The 17,768-nt window shown below is 54.3% G+C and overlaps 1 protein-coding gene across 1 annotated transcript; it reads right to left on the bottom strand.

The window, feature by feature from the left end:
- Positions 1-4,400: 4,400 nt before the first annotated feature.
- LOC131758109 (immunoglobulin superfamily DCC subclass member 3-like) lies at positions 4,401-11,123 on the bottom strand. Its single transcript, XM_067025139.1, is given in 11 exon segments — positions 4,401-4,430; positions 4,524-4,653; positions 5,058-5,205; positions 5,544-5,679; positions 5,813-5,880; positions 6,291-6,430; positions 6,432-6,533; positions 6,821-6,986; positions 7,127-7,285; positions 7,371-7,508; positions 10,925-11,123. Coding segments are annotated over 11 exon segments (1,416 nt in total).
- Between the last annotated feature and the right edge of the window lie 6,645 nt (positions 11,124-17,768).

The raw sequence follows: 17,768 nt of genomic DNA, 5'->3' as shown, positions 1-17,768 counted from the left end.
CCAGGCCTTGGGCCCCATAGACACTAAACCTCATGCCCTAAAGATAGGAGGAAAGACCCTCTGTTCAGAGTTATTTTATCCCTGGAGCATTGAAGCTCAGGGTGATACTAGAGTGAGGATCCCACCAGTTTTGCCTAGCTTCCTCCATCCCCAGAGGCTTTAAAAGTAGTAGTAGTTTATGGACAGTGGCTTACTCTCTAGAAGCCTGATATGGGTGGATAAGCAGTAAGGCTTGGGTAAAACTGAGGGACAGAGGTCCTTATTTGTCTTTTTTTTTTTTTTTTTTTTTTTTTGTCATCTGACCACAGCATCTGGACTTCTTTCATCCCTGGAATAAGTACTTTTTCCACATTTTTTGGATGTATGTATGGTAGACAATTTTTTTTTTTTAAGACACAGAGATAAATGTTTTCCTGCTTTGGTTACCTTTCCTTTCCCTTTAAAAGGAATTAGCTATAGAAACTGCTTTGTAAAGATGCTTCTTGATATTTTACTTTTGTTCCTTTTCCCCAACCACTCCCTTTTCTCCCCACTTCTCCAGAAGGCATAACCTTCTCTCCACACCCCACACCCCACACCCCAGTCCTAGGCTCCCTTCCCCTCCAACAAGACCTTCATTAGCTTATGATATTTGCTGCCGAGATGTTATAACAAGGACTCATTCGTGTATATAAGCTATTTCTTGATCCATTTAAAAGGAACTGTACATTGTGTAGAAAAAAAAAAAAAACTGAAAAAGAGAAAAAAAAGCCCTAGCCATGGATATTGTGAAACTGTGTTATGTCATTTTGTAATGTGCCCGTTTGTGTATGATCCGTGCAAAAGGGTTTCTGGGGAAGGGGAGGGGGTAGGGAGGCAGGGCTGTGGAGGGTGGGTAGGGGAGTGGGCCGGGCCCAGCACATTGAGACTGGCAGCTGCTCCAACCCCATCCCTCCTTAGAGATGCCACCTCCCCCACCACCCACCCCTAATTTGTGCCTTGCCTCCCCACCCTGGAGTAGTCTCTCCGGGTCACCAGCACTGCCTTGGCAGAGCCCACTCCCTACCCTAACCTGCCCATCCTCCCTACCCCCCAGCATTAGGTTGATACTGTGGGGAAGTGCTGGGGGTTGGGAGGTAGCCGAGGAATGGGGCAGTTCCCGGGGGCATTGAAACCAAGTATTATTATGAATTGTAATTGTATTTGCACTGTTTTTTTCCTCTGATTGCATCAGCATATATACAATATACCTATATAACAAAATTCAGTGTCAAGCTTTCTTATGCAAGGGATTTCCTCCAACCCCAAAAAAGAACCTAGTTTCATGGGCCTTTGAGGGTGGATTGTCATGGGATGATAGAAATGATTTTAACAAGTCATCCTAAGAAAGTCTCCCCTAGGGAGAGCCATATCCATCTTTGTAAATTGGGGTGAGGCTGGGTTACTGCAAAAGCTAAGGCTCTTAGTCCGGACTGTGGAGAGTAAAGAGAACCACAACACAAAGGGAGGTGGGTGGTGGCACAGTCTGGAGACCTGGGGTTTAGTCCCAAGCTTTCCTACTAACTTGCTATGTGACCTTTGGTAGAGTTAATTTTCTGGGTCTCAGTTTTCTTATTTGTGAAGTGATGGCAGACAGGGGGAGATCATCTGGCCACCAAGTTTAAAATGCTTCCTTCCCCACCTACAAAACAACTTGAGGTGAGGAAAGTGTTGGGCTGAAAACTCATGGAGGAAACCAAAGTGACTAGTGTTGAAGTGGGTAAATGTGTGACAGTACCCTTGGAGAGCTGCCAGGCCCCTACTGTTCCTTTTGGTTTAGGAAAGGTAGCAGAGTGATGTTTAGGACATCAGTTAAACCTGTGACATCTTTGCCCTCATGTGTCTAGTCATCCAAGGGCAGGGACCAGGCCCCAAGCCCCACCTCACAAGCAGCTGCCCTCAAGGGTGGTTGACCATTGAATACCCCAGGTTGGTGGTCACTCACACCCTTTGTGAGCTTCAAGATGCAGAACTTTACTCACTTCTTGGTAGGAGAGCTCAGATATAGTCTACATCTTGTCTCCTTCCCTCAGATCTCATCTGAACCCCCTAAAGGCAGCTGTCTCAACAGCTGTCTCCTTCAGGGGCCCAATTTCCCCACAGCCTGGGCTGAGTACTCCCACACTCTAGGTCTTGGCTGGTAAAGCCTGGAGAGGGTATAGGATGGTGGGTGAAGCCCTGGTGAAGGTGGAAGGATAGATTGGTGGTGGGGTGGGGAGCAGGGAGGTGGGATGGGGAATGGTCTTCTCTGGGGTGGGTGGGAGGGGAACAAGACCCTTTTGCACAACTCTTTAAGTTTCCTTTTTTTAAAAAAAACAAAAAACAAAAAAACTCATTCTAATTTTCTGCATTGTGTTTGGGAATTAAAATGAAAAAACTAAGACCAATAGAAACTGGTTTTCAAAAAGGCAAATACACTCCCATCTGTTTCAGATGCTGCTGAGCATTTCAGCAGTGACAGATTCAAATAATAAGCTAATTTTTGGAGAAAGGATTAAAAGAAAAAAAACTTTGTAATATTTATCACTTGCAAGCTATGTTTAATAAAGAAAGGAATGGTTTCTAAACTTTCCTGTGGCTTGTGCTGCTTTAGTCATGGGGGGGCAGGGGGGCAGTTTGGTGGGAGAATTTTAGGGGCGATCGATCTGGAGATTAGCTATGGCTTATACTCCCTCCAGTCAATGGGGTACCTTTAGTTTGTGCCCTTTTCTTCAATTGTGTTGATTATTTAAAGCCCTTCTGTATTTTTCTTCCCCTCACCTTTAGGTAGATCCAGTGTTCTGGAAGCCACTGACCCCTTAAATTACCTGATGACATAAGGTCTAAAGGTATCTGTAAGGAGGCTGCATTTAACCCAGAGGCTGGATCTCCATCCTGTCCTAAGGAGAGGTGTACCCTAGCTGTCCTTGGCCCTTCTCATCACACTGCTCTAGGCTCCAGTAACAATCCTTTGTAGCATGCTGGTTTCTCCAGGTGGGGACCGTAAAACAGCTCACACTGTTCCTTCCTTAGCAAACTGCAGAATATGTAGTTCCTCAGCCTCAGTGCAACATCCCCTGAAAGATCTGGAACCGCTCTGTCTTACCGTGTCATCACCCCCACTTCCCCAAGTTTTCCTTTCCATCCAGAACATTAACCAGTTCCTAATTTATTTTTTCCATTTTGGTTTATTTCCAACAAAGCTCTTAGACCAGGCCCACCCAGAGGAGAGGATGTTACTTCCTCAGGGACCTGAAGTTTGGGGCTGTTCTTAACCTTTTGGTCCCCTGCCACATTTATTAGTTAAAGCTGCTTGTGCCCCTTGTGCAGTTGGGGAGGGGCAGGGCCCAGCCTTGCTGGAGGTCTTGTCACTGGTATGAGCATCATCCTACAAGAGCATAGAGGAGACACTGTTTGGGGTCCCCCTAAGACCTGGGTTTTCCTTCTTCCAAGACCCTACCCCCTTTTTGGCACAATACTGGACAGCATTGGAGGGAAGCAGATTGAGGGAGAGCCTGGGGTTTGGTTTTAGGTTTGTGGTCAAGCTGGACGAGGAGGGACAAGGGAGCCAGGAGGGCCATAGGTCAGAAGGAGGAGTAGGAAAGAGGTGGTCTTTGGACACCTAGAATTGAGGGGAATAGATGTGTGGGGTGCTCCACAGCGTCTGTGCTCATTCTACGAGGGATTCAAGGCCACCAAAACCTCAACGCAAACTAGTATCTCCTTTCAAAAATAGAAAAATTGAGGAGGCATGCCTCCCGAAAAGAGGTCAATGCTTTGGATCTGGAAAGGGGGAGATGGGCATTCGGTTGCTCAGAGAAGCAGCGTGTGTGAGCTTATATGTTCAGAACTCTTCTGATGTTGGGACAAGGGGGCAAGGAACTTGGCAGCCCCTTTGCCCACCTGCCTATTTAGACCACCAGGAATGCAGGTTGCCTGTCCCTGGTCAAGACTCCAGCTCAGGCATGAGGAGACAAACAGATTTCAGACTGGGGGTTCGGGTTGGAAGATGCAGTTGCTGACGGAGTCCCTTGCCCTGAGTCCCCTCTTGGTGGGGGCGGGGGGCTTTAAAGCTATATATCTTTGGGTAGTTCATATTTGCATCAAGAGGATATATTCGATGGGGTTACGAGGGAGGACTAATGGGTTGGAGAGAACTCCCACCTGAGCATGGTTTAGTTTGAGGTTATTTGGTGTGTTGGGGAAGACACAGATTTCCCCATTTCTTGAGAAGGGAGAAACAAATCACAACCTCTTCTCTCGCCCTATCGTCAGACCTGACTCTCCCCAGAGAGGGGCTTAGGGACCTTTGGTTCTTTCTTGACTCCAGGGTGGCAGGGAAAGGTGACGTAGATTCTTTGGTGGAGTTAGTGGCATCTGGGAGGGAGCCAACTTGGAGGGCCCTAGGCTAAGGGCGGCTGCTCCACGGTCACCTGAGAGGGAAGGCGGTGATCAGGCTTCGGCCCCAGAGCCTCAAAGCACACTACTTTCTCCTTCCCAATCCCCCTCACCTGAATGCCCCTCACCTGGGTGATGAGTTCAGTCTTCTCCCCCGGCTTCCCTCCACTTGGGGCCTGGCCTCTGCAGCCCCCAGCTCTGTCCGAGGCAGTCTGAGGCACTGCCCAGCAATCTTGGGACCCCTGTCTGCAGAAGAGGCTGCCCGGATAGGGAGGATCAGCACCCTGACCTGTCTGGGGCTTCTCTCTGGCTTAGCATCCATCAGTCCCAGCCTTTCATCTTGTTCCATACTCCACACGGGGAGAGGCTGGGCCCCTGCACAGGATGGCAGGGATCTAGCTCTGGCCCACTCCTGCCACCCATCCTCTGCCTCAGGAGCCCCAGTGCTCTCTGCCCTGCTTTCTGCAGCCCACCAGGCCTCCTCCCACTCCTGATACAACCCAGTTGTGAGAAGAACTAGCCCTCCCTCCCTGCCTCAGTGTCCTCATTTGTAAGACGGATTAGTCATGGATAAAAGCCCTTTCTTACTCTTTGGGCCTATGCCACCATAGTGCAGACTGTCTCCCTAGCAGTTTTCCACATATAGCCATCCTGGCCCTTACCTATGTCTCCAGCCCAGGAGGAGACAAAGGAGGCAAACGATGAGGGCAGCCAGGCCCACGTGGATGCCCACCACAACCCCAGGCAGCGAGCTGTTCTCATCCTGGCTGCAAGACCACCCAGCCTTGGACTCTGTGGACACAGTGCCATCTGTCAGAGGACCAGGATGGAGGCAAAGCTCAGGCCCCTCCTCCTCCCTGAAGACTGACAGCCGTAGGTCCTATAGGAAGAGCCTGCTCTGACCCCGGGCCTGCTACCCTCCCACTGGACCCCACTCACCAGGGGCGGCTAGGGCCACATCACGCCAAGAGACAACACGGGCACTGCTGTTCCGTTGCCACTGAACGCCTGGAGCTTGATCTCAGAGAGTGGCTGGCTCTGCAAGAAGCAGGAGATTGTAAAGGGAACAGGCCTGGCTGGGCCAGGAAGCTCAGTGCCTGGGGCAAGACCACACTGAGGAGGGGCCACAAGAAGTTTCAGGGCCTCACCCAGATCTGTGTAGAGAAAGGAACTGACAGTGCTAGCCAGGAGCAGGGCCCCCTCAAAATGGACAGCGGGCAGCTTGCGGTGAAAGAGTTTGAAGCCCTGGATGGGCCCCAGCTGGGACGGCAGCTCCCAGGAGGCCTGAACAGAAGTGGCGTTGAGCACTTTGGTAGAGAAGCCAAGGGCGGCAGGGACTACAGAGAAGTGAGATGAGCTGGTTGGCAGCCCTGTCTGCCTGAGGCCAGGGGCTCTACAAGGCTGGAGAGGGTGTCACTCCCTGTTGCCCATGGTGGAAGCGTGGATGGAGGCTGGGTCCTGGCTGGCACCCTCTGCTGAGTAGGCCTGCAAGTGGATAGAGTAGACCGTGTCAGGCTCCAGACTGGAGAAGACATGCTCAAAGGTGCCTTTGCCCACGGCCTCTTGGAGCTCCGGGCCAGCTGGCTCTGAGAAACAGAGCAGCTTGGCAATCAGCATCCCTTTCCCTCACTACAAACATCCCCCACCCCCACAAAGCGGGCACAAAGCCTCAGCTAGGTCTCCAAGGAGAGCAGGGAAGGGGGCTGCAGAAGTCAGAACCAGGATGAGAGGGGCTGACAAGCAGAAAGAAGTACCAGAGGACTACAGGCCCCGAGGCGGCCAGTGCCGACAGGCCTGGGTGTCACTAAGAGTGAGGGAAACTTGCCCAGGGACACCCCCAGTCAGGGGAGAAGTGGGCTGGGGCCAGGGACTCCCATCTACCCGCCCACACCCACCTCCAACAGGCCGGAGGTGCAGCACATAGCTGGCGATGTCCCCGTTGGAGGGCAGTGGTTCCCAGGACACTCGAATGGCAGAGGTGGAGAGTGCCATTGCCTGCAGACCCCTGGGGGCAGGGGGTGGCTCTGGGTCCCATCACAGCCGGGCGGGCACTGGCCTGGTTGGAGCCCGCGCTGTTCTCTGCCACGCGTTGGTAGATGGCCTCGTCCGCTGCTGAGATCCCCGCCAGCATCAGTGTGCTAAGGGAAAAACAGACGTAGCCACTGGGGGCTCCTTCCCACCAAGTCCCCTGCCCCGGTTGGGTGGTGAGACCTACAGACCTGCCCAGAAGCAGGACACACCACCTGTGTGTGGGCATTGCTTGTATGGAGCAGGCAGGGCAGAGCCTCCCGTGGGTGGGGGTGGATGCAGGGGGTTTGTGTGGGTGGTAGAGAGTGTTGTGAGGAGGTGGGGCTGGACGCCTGGGGCAGGTGAGGTTACATTGGCAGGCAGGGTGGAGGGGGCGGGACGGGGGTACCTCAGGTACCTGTTGTTGTGGGTTAGCCGAATGTTATCCCCAGGGCTCAGCCCCTTCCCATTCTTTAACCATGCCAGCCGGGGCTCGGGGACGCCCTAGGCCACACAGGTGAAGACGGCGCTGCTGCCTGGAGGCCTGGATAAGGATTGTGGCCACTGGACAAACTCGGGCGGAGCTGGGCAGGCAATGGCAGGTGGAGGGCGCCATGAGGCCCGGCCTCTCACCTTCCTCCTGCCCCTGCCCCTCTCCCCATTCAGGTTCCCATGGGGGGATGGGGCGCCCCAGGACCCTCCCTGGCCGGCCCTCGGGGCTCACCCTGCACGAGCAGGACGCCCTGTGCTGCGCGTCGGACCCGGGTTCCCAGCCGATTGGCTGCACAGACGTAGACGCCTAAGTGCTGGACCGACACATCAGAGATCATGAGGTTCCTGGGGCCCAGGACTTGGATGCCCTCTACGCCGACGGATTGGCCATCTACAGGGAGACGAGGGGTCAGAGCTGCGAAAGCGCAAAGTGCTGGGGGCTCCAGGAGGTGGGGTGGGACGGGGCAGCTTCACACCCAGGTGGCTCCAGGAGATCAGTGGCCATGGGTGGCCTGTGGCGATGCATTCCAGCAGTGCCGTTTGGTGTACCGTGAGCGTCAGGTTCTGAGACCCCAGACAGAATCTCGGCTCCTGCAGCAGCCTTGGGGATCCCACTGTGAGGTGGAAATAGCAAATTTAGGGATCAGGCAGCAGCACTCTCCCCCTGCGCCCAGGACAAACTTCTGCTCCCGGAGGACCCTTCTAGTCCTCAAGTGACCAGACCCCAGAGCAGCTGCTATTTTACTCCTGGTTTACAGATAAAGAAAATTACTTGCCCTAGGTCCTATGGCAGTAAGTACAGGTATACCTCATTTTATTGCGCTTCACAGACACTGCGCTTTTTTGGTCTGTTTTACAAATTGAAGGTTTGTGGCAATCCTGCGTTATCAGATGATGGTTAGCAATTTCAGCAATCGACTATTTTTTAAATGAGGTATGTACATTGTTTACTTAGACATAGTGCTATTTAATAGGATACAGTATAGTGTAAACATGATTTTTATATGAACTGGGAAACCAAAAAATTCATGTGACTCACTTTATTGTGATATTCGCTGTGGTCTGGCACGGAACCTGCAATATTTCCGAGGTCTGCTTGTATCAGGGCTAAGCAGCTCTGGTGTACTAAGCAGGCCCCAAGTTAAACTGGAGGGGCGGAAAGAGGAGAGAGTGTAAGCATGCCCCGCTACAGGGTGCCCCTGGAGGGCCTGCAGCAGTGTCAGAACATGAACTGGCCAGGTATGGGGGTACCCTGGGGGGATATCCAGGGGCCTAGTCCCCTTCCCTAAGTCACCCACAAAACGGGCAGGAGACCCCTCCCTCAGAAAGCAAGCCAGGCCCCCCTGAGAAGTCAGTGTGTCTCAACTGCTCAGAAGGGATGCAAATGTTTTTTGAAATATACTGCTCTTTGGGTCTTCATTTTATGCCACCCTCTCCCATTTTATTAGGTTATTCAACGAATCATCACTGGGGGGCTGCCGTATGCCAGGCACTATTCCCACACTGGGAACAAACAGCTGTGAACAACAGGGGAAACAGGCCTCTGTTTTTCTTTATCCAGTCACCCCCATTCTTGTTTTACCACTTCGTATTTTATGAGGCTTTGCAACGTATCTTTAACCTTTTCATAAATGTCCCTTATTAAGAACTCCTCTGGGGACTTCCCTGGTGGCGCTGTGGTTAAGACTGTGCTCCCAATGCCGGGGGCCCGGGTTCGATCCCTGGTCAGGGAACTAGATCCCACATGCACGCCACAACCAAGAGTTCGCATGCTACAACTAAAGGAGCCCACGAGCTGCAAATGAGCCCGCCTGTTGCAACTAAGGCCTGGCGTAACCAAATAAATAAATATTTTAAAAAAGAAAAAAAAAAAAGAACTCCTTGGGAATTCCCTGGCGGTCCAATGGTTGGGACTCTGTGCTTCCACTGCAGGGGGCCTGGATTTGATCCCTGGTTGGGGAACTAGGATCCCACAAGCCGCACAGGAAAAAAAAAAAAAAAAAAAAAAAAAAAACCACAAAAAAGACTTATCATACAAAATTTTGTCTCTAAAATGAAAGTTTCTCAAGGACTGGTATAAAGTCTTCCACATCTTCAAATCTACCTCAAGGCCTAGAATAGTATTTCACCCATTCTCCATTCATTCATCCATTCATCCCACCATCATATATTGAGGGTCTACTTTGTACCAGGCACTCCTCAGTTTGCCTTCCACAAGCTCTAGTTCAGGCTGTGGACTGTCTTGGAATGTCCTGGCCTTGGCCAAGGAGGCCATGTTCCACCTGGTCAGACCGTTCAGTGATGTAGAGCTGGTCCATGTAATGACACTTCGCACATCCCTGGCTGAACCTCTCCGCTTGCCAGGCGTTATACTGTGAGCCCCAAATGCAGTCCCCTTTAATCCTCACTACAAGCCTGTGAAGGCAGTGCTTTTCTTTCTCCAAGTTTACAGATGAGAAAAGCAAGTGTCAGAGAGGTTAAGTAGCTTGTTCAACATCAGAGGGACTGGCAGAGGCTGAATACAAACCTGGATCTGGGAAGCACTGGGCAGCTGACAGCATATACCCCTCCTGCCGCTGTGAGCTCCTCTAAAGCCAGGGAAATTCTGTGTTCCTGGCGCCTGCCCAGGGTAAGGCCTGCCCCAGGGAAGTGTTTTAGGAGTGAATGGCTGGAGCTTCGGTACCCAGCTCCTGTCTCTGGGGAGGAGTCTACACTGACCCCAGCTCCTTTCCTGATATTTAAAATACAGGCAACCCACGAACCCTCAGTTACTGGTTGATCCTCTGCACCCAGCAGGCACCTGCTTCTTCTCAGCTGCCTGAAGCTCTCTTGGACATTCATTTCCCCTCCTCTACATGCAGCAGGATGGAGGACCCATGCCTGCCCATAGCCCGGCATCTGGCCAGGAGTACTGATCATCATGGAAGCCTGGCATCCCGCCCTGCCCTCCTGCCCCGGATGGTTGATGGGAACAGGAAGTGGGAAGCCAGAGGAACTTCCCCCAGGCTTCCCTCTGCTCTCAGGGAGGAGCCCCTGATCCTCACCCTTCGCTTTCAGTTTCTAAGTCAGCTCCAGAGCAGAGACACAACAGATCCTCCTCCTCCCCTTTCAGTCTTCAGTTTAAAAACTAAGCACCCTTTGGTGAAATTTTGCCTTGATGCTTGCCCAAGGTTCACTTGTTGTCTATACTATGGGGCCCCCTAGTGGATGATTCAGGCACGCCTTCCCTTCACATCCTCGGTGGCATCTCGGCTTCAGGCTGTGGCGTCAGTCTTACCTCAGTTTCCTGTTAGGTGCCAACTCTTCAGGGGCTCTGCTGTAACCCTCACTTTGGGCACAAAACTGTCCCACCCCCACATGGCCTGCATTTGGGGTCGTTCTGGGTGTTTCATCTCAGGTACAAAGCTATTTTCATCCTCACCCCACGGAGGAAACATGCAAACGTGCACACACACACGCGTACGTACATCTAAGCACACCACTCACAACACAAGCGCACGCAGGCATTCACTCCCAGCCGAGACACAGGCGCCCATGCTCAACCCATAAAGGGCCCCCACTGCTCTCTGGATCAAGTCCAAACTCCTTTTCATGATGGGCCTCACCTACCTTTCCTACATCAATTTTTTGTTAGCCTGAATTCTGCCCATTCTGTGGTCCAGCAACATGGAACTGTCTGCATGAACTGTGCTATTCTCACCCTTGTGCTTTTGCACAAAGCAATGCCAGGAATGCCACCCTCTCCACCTTCCTGACCTTGGACTGCCTCTCTCCGCTCACCCTTCAACAGCCAGCTTGGTATAGCTTTCTCTTGAGGCCCTGAGCAGCCCTTGCCCACAGCCCAAGACTGGGTTAGAGGCCCCTGCCCTGGGTTCCCATAGCACCTCCCTCTCTACTCAGTTGCCAGCTCTGGGAAGCAGTGATGGACGGAGCCCGTTCCGCCTGCTTACTGCTCCATTCCCAGAACAGTCCTCATACACAGCCGGCGCTCAAAAGTATTTGTGCCGCATACAACGTCAGCCACACCCACTCCCAGTGGTGCCAGCTCCCACACCCTCCTCTCTGCCCAGTGCCCACTCTGATTCCCCTGATCCTTGCTTAACCTTCAGGGTCAGCCAGGCATCCTGGCTGTGGCGGGTATTGGCCACATTGTGTGCCGCGTGGCGGTAGGTGCCCACGTCAGCCCGGCTCACGCTGGTGACGCGGAGGATGCCATGAGGCAGCAGCATCACCCTGAGGATGCAGGAGTCGGGGGTCCGTGGCTGTGCAGTGGCCCATAGCCTGCCACCCCACCACTTCTCGCTGCTGCTCACCGGTGGCTGGCAGTACTCAACGTCGTGCCGTTGTGCTCCCAGGAGACGGAAGGCTCCGGCACTCCCTGGATCAGGCACTGGAAGCGGGCGCCTCCACCCGGCTCAACCTCGGCACACTCTGGATGTTGATGGAAGCGCGACAGACCTAGGGCGCGGGGACCACCTGAGCACAGAGAGCTGGCCCTCCGGCTCTGCCGCCAGCAGCTCGGTCCCAGCTCCCCTCTGTGCCCGCGGCTGCCACTCGCTGCTGACCGCCTCGCTTGCACCCCTGCAGTCTCACGTCTGCGATTTCTTTGGGCCATAAGCACTTTGCCTTCCTCTACAACATTTAAAATTCTGTTTTACATTTGCACTGGTATCAGGACAAATATAATCCAGCACTATAAAATAACAACGCATTATTATATATTCATTATTATATTCATTTTTTCTTCTGGTGCCCTAGGCACTGTGCATACTGCGTCTAACGGCCAAGTCGGCACTGCCCAGGCCCACCCTGGGCAATTCTGTGCCCCGCGGGTGCTGTCTGTGGGTACCCCTGCGCATTCTTGTCCCCCCTGCCCACACAGGAGCAGCCCAGTCACTTACCTGCCAGCTGCACCCGGCCCGCCGGCTCACCAGGCGCCCAAAGCGGTTCTGGGCCACGCAGTGGTACTCGTGGGTGCGGGAGGGGAGGCTCCAGTGGGAGGGCGAGGTGGCCAGATGCAGGGAGCTGTCGGGCACCAGGGTGGCACTGCTGTCATTGGCCAGGGCCAGCCCATCCTGCTGCCAGGAAATGGACATGGGCGGCTCATCCTCCACCCGGCATGGCAGCACCGGTGGGCGCTCCCGCGTGGCCACCGCGTACCCTGGCTCCCGCAAGAAGGCCAGCTCAGAGCCTGCAGCACGACCTGCGGGGACAGCCAGCGAGGCCTGGACGCAGCGCCCTCCTGGGGCCCACCACCTCCCCTCAGTTTTGAGCCCCTCTCGGCCTCGGCGAGGGGTGAGGAGGCAGGACTTTAGTTTGGGGGGACCTTGGGACAGCAAGAGAGGAGGGGGAGGAGGGCCTCGCAGTCTGAGGAGCAGGGCCGCCGTGATCGATGGCCTCTTTCAGCCGGGCCCTGGCAACGGGGAGGGGGCGGCGCGGGCACAATGACGAGGCCAGGGGCCCAGGCGTGGGCATTGTGCTCCCCGGGGGACAATGAGGTCATCCCCTCTCTCCGCCACCGGCCCATCTGCGTGTTTGCCCACAGGGTCAGCTTCCCAGGACTCCTGGCTCTCCCCTCCCACCGCCGCGACCCCAGCCGCTGAGCGAGGGAAGAAGCGCGCTCACATACTCACTCACAGACACACACACTTGGACTGCAAAGCCACCCCATGACCCAGACACAGTCTCCATCCCAGACACTCTCGCAGAGGATGCAGACACAGGTCACACAGAGATGTCCTTACAGACTCACAAAGTCGCAAATATGCAACAGACACCGATGTGCGAGCCAGGAAATGCACGAGCAGAGCTGCGAACCCACGTGCATAGACGCCGACTACACGCACACGCGTGGATATGGTAACTCAGCCTACCAGGCTGAGCAGGGACCTGCCCAGTGGAGGGTGGAGGCGGACAGCAGCCTTGGAGGGGCCAGAGCCCACAGGCCCAGGGCTCAGGCAGCCTCGGGACCCTCGGGACACCTGCGGGGAGACCTCTTGATCCCTGCCTCTCCAAGACCCTCTGCCCAACAGCCCCTCCTAACTGCACAGCCCCCACTTTCCTTCCCGGCGAAGCCCCAGGACTGTAGCCAAAGTCTGCTCCCCCAGGCTCTCCCTCTATACAGCTCTTGCCCGCAGGTACATGCATACCTGTCCTCCCTGCTTGCCTACAAGGTTGCAGCGCCTCTGCTCTTCTCAGCTCGGCGCCCTGCGCCTCCCTCCCCCATTTTGCCCCCCAACTCTCCCAGCCCCGTGGCTTCCGCCTTACCCTCCTGTTCACCTCTCCCACCTGGCCCACACCCACTGCCCCCCACTGCCCTCAGGCTCCTCCTTCCGCACGTCCGGCAGGCCCCGGCCCCGTACCCCCGTCTTGGAGCTGCAGCAGCCCTGGCCCCGTGTCTCCACAGGCCCGGCCCCCTCAGCCCCGGCTGCTCTCCAGGCAGCTCTGGCCTCTGCCTTCAGCCTGTGGGCCCCGGGCTGCGGGCATTCCCGCCCCACACACTCAGGGGGCACAGTGTTGGGGCTCTGGCCCTGCTGCGGGGAGCCTGGAGTCTGAGGGGGCCGGGCTGGAGGCTGCTGTCCCTGCTCCCTCTCCCCTGGAGCCGGGTCCCTCTCTGCCTTCAGCCTGAGCCCCTCCCCACCCCCATCCCCACTGCCCCCTCCTCTCAGGGCCAGGACCCAGACACTGAGACAACTGGGGTGGAGACAGGGGAGGGCTGGGGGCCAGTGACAGGAGGGCAAAGCTGGGGGGTCGAGCCCGCCCCTTTCCCAGCCTCTCGAATCTTCTCCCAGCCTTAGACCCACCCCTTACTCCCTCTCAAACACTGATGAGTGAGGTTCTGGGGGTGGGGAGAGGCATCTGCTCCCCTAAGACCAACTCTGGAGATCCAGGGCCAGAACTGGGAGGCCTGAGGTCTGATTTGGGGGTCCCAGGGAGGGGTGCAGAGCCCCCCTCTCCTAGAGGAGTCGCCGTCCCAGGCGCTGAGCCGGGCCCAGTGTGACGGAGCTCATCCCATTAGTTTGGTCACGGCCCCAGCAGCCACCTCGCGATTCACAGTGTCACTTTCCAAAGCTGTTCTCTCTATTCTTGTTGGGACAATGGAGTGGGGCCTTCCAGGCCGGGGAGGCGGCCAGAAGGCAGGAGGTGGGGATCAGGCCTCCACTGCCCCATCCTAAAGAGACGAAAGAAACCCGGGCCCCTCCCCTCGCCGGGCTGACCATCTAAACATGGGAAAAGTGGGGGGCTGCCCTTTCACCAGAGGAGCCTGGGACTCAGGAAGGTGCTGACGTTCAGACCGAACTATTTCTGTAGGACTTCCCTCCTCTAAACTGCAGCCTCCCTCCCAAAAGCAGTTTCTGGAAAGATGGTGGGGGTTGTCTGTGAGAAAGGATGAGGAGAAAAAGCAAGGGTAGGGAATCTAGTTGGGGCAGAACACAAGGACACAAGCATCCAGGCCTCTGACCCCAGAAGCTCCAGCCAGTGTGGCCCCTGACCCAGTCTCCCCGAGTCCCCTTCCCCTCACTCTTTCTCCTTGGCTTTGCCCAGCTTAGGCTGTGCCCCTCATCTCTTCAGAACTAACCTCCATCCTCAGTCTTTTCCCCGACAGGTTCAGCCTCCTCTCTGGCTCCCCACCTCCGGCACAGGCATTCAGAATCAACTCATCCAACACTGCCTCTCCCAGCTCAGCCCCCTCCTCCTAGACCCGCAGTCCTGGGGGGTGACTGAGCCTGGGCTACCCCTAAATGAGATTGCCTTGTGGGAAGAGAGCCTGCAGCCTCCCCACTGGGCCTTCCTCACCCAGCCCTGCATCTCTCTGTCCTGGAGCCTCCAGTGCAGGTTCTCACCCCTTCCCTGGAGTGGCCTCTTGAATCTGTGCAGCCTGGAGAAGGAAAGGATCACAGGCCCTGAGGTCAGGAAGACGTGGTTCAAATCACTTACAAGCTGTGTCCTTTGTAGGCAACTTTACCGCTCTGAGGCGGCTTCATTGATAAAATGGGAGTGGACGTGATAGAAACAACCTCTCCCCATGACTAGGAGGATTAAGTGAGGCAAGGGCTTAGGAGAGCATGTGGCTCAGGTGAGCAATTGCAGTGCTTGGTCTTGCCCCCCTATCTGGTTTTCCTCCTGTCAAAACCCCTCTCCGGGCTTCCCTGGTGGCGCAGTGGTTGAGAATCCGCCTGCCGATGCAGGGGACGCGGGTTCGTGCCCCGGTCCGGGAAGATCCCACATGCCGCGGAGCAGCTGGGCCCGTGAGCCATGGCTGCTGAGCCTGCGCGTCCGGAGCCTGTGCTCCGCAAAGGGAGAGGCCACAACAGTGAGAGGCCCGCGTACCACCAAAAAAAATAAAAAAATAAAAAAATAAAAAAATAAAAAAATAAACCCCTCTCCAGCACCTACTAAGAAGATGTCTCCTTATCTGCTGCACTTACCTCGTCACCTCCTAATGGACACTCCAGAGTGGCCCACAGGACAAAGAACGACCAATACAGAAGACCTGGGTTCAAGTCCAAGCGCTGTCATTAACCAGCCATCTCGCCTTGGGCTGGCATCCCTCACCTCTGAGATATGCTCTGCTGTAAGATGGGAGGAAGGGTAAGACCTGCCTTTCAGGGTTGTGATGATCAGGTGAAATGCTTTGTATTGATACTTTAAGGGCCAAGTGCCACTCCTCCTCCTCCTTTTTAAGAAGAGTTTGAGGGGTAATTTACATACCTTAAAGGTCACCCATTTAATCTGTACAATTCAATGGCTTTAGGGTATTTACCGAGTTGCACAACCATCACCACAATCTATATTTTAGAACATTTACATCACCTCCAAAAGAAACGCTGGATCCATTAACATTCACTACCCATCTGCCCCCTCCTTCACCCCTGCTCCTGCCAGGCAACCAGTCTACTTTCTGCTATTTTCTGTCTTTGCCTATTCTGGACACCTCTTATAAGTGGACTCATACTACATATGGTCTTTTGCGTCTGGCTTCTTTCACTTAGCATGATGTTTTCAAGGTTCATCCACGTAGTGAACACATATCAGTACTTCACTCCTTTTTATGGCTGAACACTATTCCATTGTATGGCTATATACCACATTTTGTTTATCCATTCACCAGATGATGGACATTTGGGTCGTTTCCACTTTTTGGCTATTATGAATAATGCTGCTGTGAACATTCATGTACAGTTTGTGTGGAGACGTGTTTTCAGTTCTCTCAGGTACATACCTAGGAATGGAATTTCTGGGTCATATGGTTAACTCTGCACTTTGAGGATCTGTCAAGCTGTTTTCCAAAGTGGCTGCAGCCAGGTACATTCTAAGCACTTCATTTTATAACCTTCAAGACAGGAGTTAACTTTATTGGTCCCAGGACCCTTTGAGAATTTGGTGAAAGCTTCCCCCAACCCCCAACCAAGAAGACTTACATTTGCATACACTCCCTGAGCCCCAGGTTGGGAGGTGCTATCCCAGGAATATGGCTCCGAATAGCCTTTTTTTTTTTGGCCACACTGTGTGGCATGCGGGATCTTAGTTCCCCAAACCCAGCACCCCCTGCAGTGGGAGCCCAGAGTCTTAACCACTGGATCACCAGGGAAGTCGCCCAAATAGCCTTGATGCTCAGGAAATGCTGGCAGGATTGAATTGCTGAGAGCTGCACTCTTTTCCTCCCTCCCTAACAATTAAAAATTGGCCCAACCCTGAACAGCTGCAGGCCCTTCTGGAACAACTTCCCTGGAAGGTCCGCCTAGCAGGTGAAACCCTTCTGAGGACTCCTCTAGCACACCTGGGACGGTGTCTCTTTTTTTTCTCTCTCTCCACCACCCTCCTCTCACCCAGGATCTGTATCTTTTTTCCTACCCTTTTTTCTTCCTCCATCTTTCTCTCTCTCCATCTGTCTCCCCATCTGTGGCAGGCAGATGAAGAGATCCATGTCTCTTAACTGAAGAGATCCTGAAGAGATCCATGTCCTCATCCCCGAACCTATGAATATGTTTGGCTACATGGCAAAGGGGAGTTAAGGTTGAAGATGAAATTAAGGTGACTAGTCACCTGACTTTAAGAGAAGGAGATTATCCTGGATGATCCAGGTGGGTGCATGTAATCACAAGGGTCCTTAGAAGTGGAAGAGGCTGGCAGAAGTCAGAGGGAGAAAGGTCAGAGTGATGTGATGGGAGAGAGGGAGCCAAGCTGCTGTTGCCCATTTTGGAGAGGAAGAGAACAGAGACGCAAAGCATGTGGGTGACTGCTAGAAACTGGAAAAGGCAGGAATGGACTCTCCCCTGGAGCCTCCAGGTAGGAATGCAGCCCTGGGAACACCTTGCTCTTAGCCTGGTGGGACCCAAGTCTGAAGTCCAACTACAGAGCCTGAAGATAATAACTCTGTGTTGTTTGAAGCCATTACTTCTGTGGTAATTTGATACCGCATTTAGAAAACTCTACAGGATCCCTGTATATTCTATCACCAACACTGTCACCCCAACTCCTCATTTCACCTCTGCATGGGTTTCTTGTGCATCTCCCCAGCTAGAGAGTGAGCTCCACCAGGACAGAGACTTCACGTGATCCCCGCTGGGTGCCCAAAGCCGGAGCAGGTGGCACTCCCTGTCAGCAGGGGGTAAAGGGAAGATGAAAGGAGAGCCAGCCAGCCTTGCAAAGTCATGACCGACCTCCCTCAGCTCTGGTCTGCAACCTTCTCTCTGCTGCACAGAGCTGGGCGGAAAGCCTGGGGAGGCTGCTTCGGCCCACGGCCCATGCCTGTGCCCTGACACCGGCCCGCCCCGAATGGTCCCTCTTCTACTGAGCTCCCCATGCCCTCGGGGGTATTGTCCCCACCCTGGGATGTTTCTTCCGAAACCCCCGCAGGACCTGATCCCAGG

The sequence above is a fragment of the Kogia breviceps genome, chromosome 1 (genome assembly GCF_026419965.1).
Source record: "Kogia breviceps isolate mKogBre1 chromosome 1, mKogBre1 haplotype 1, whole genome shotgun sequence".
NCBI classification, from domain to species: Eukaryota; Metazoa; Chordata; class Mammalia; order Artiodactyla; family Physeteridae; genus Kogia; species Kogia breviceps.
The sequence above is the reverse complement of the archived record's forward strand: the minus strand, read 5'-3'. Positions and strand labels throughout refer to the sequence as shown.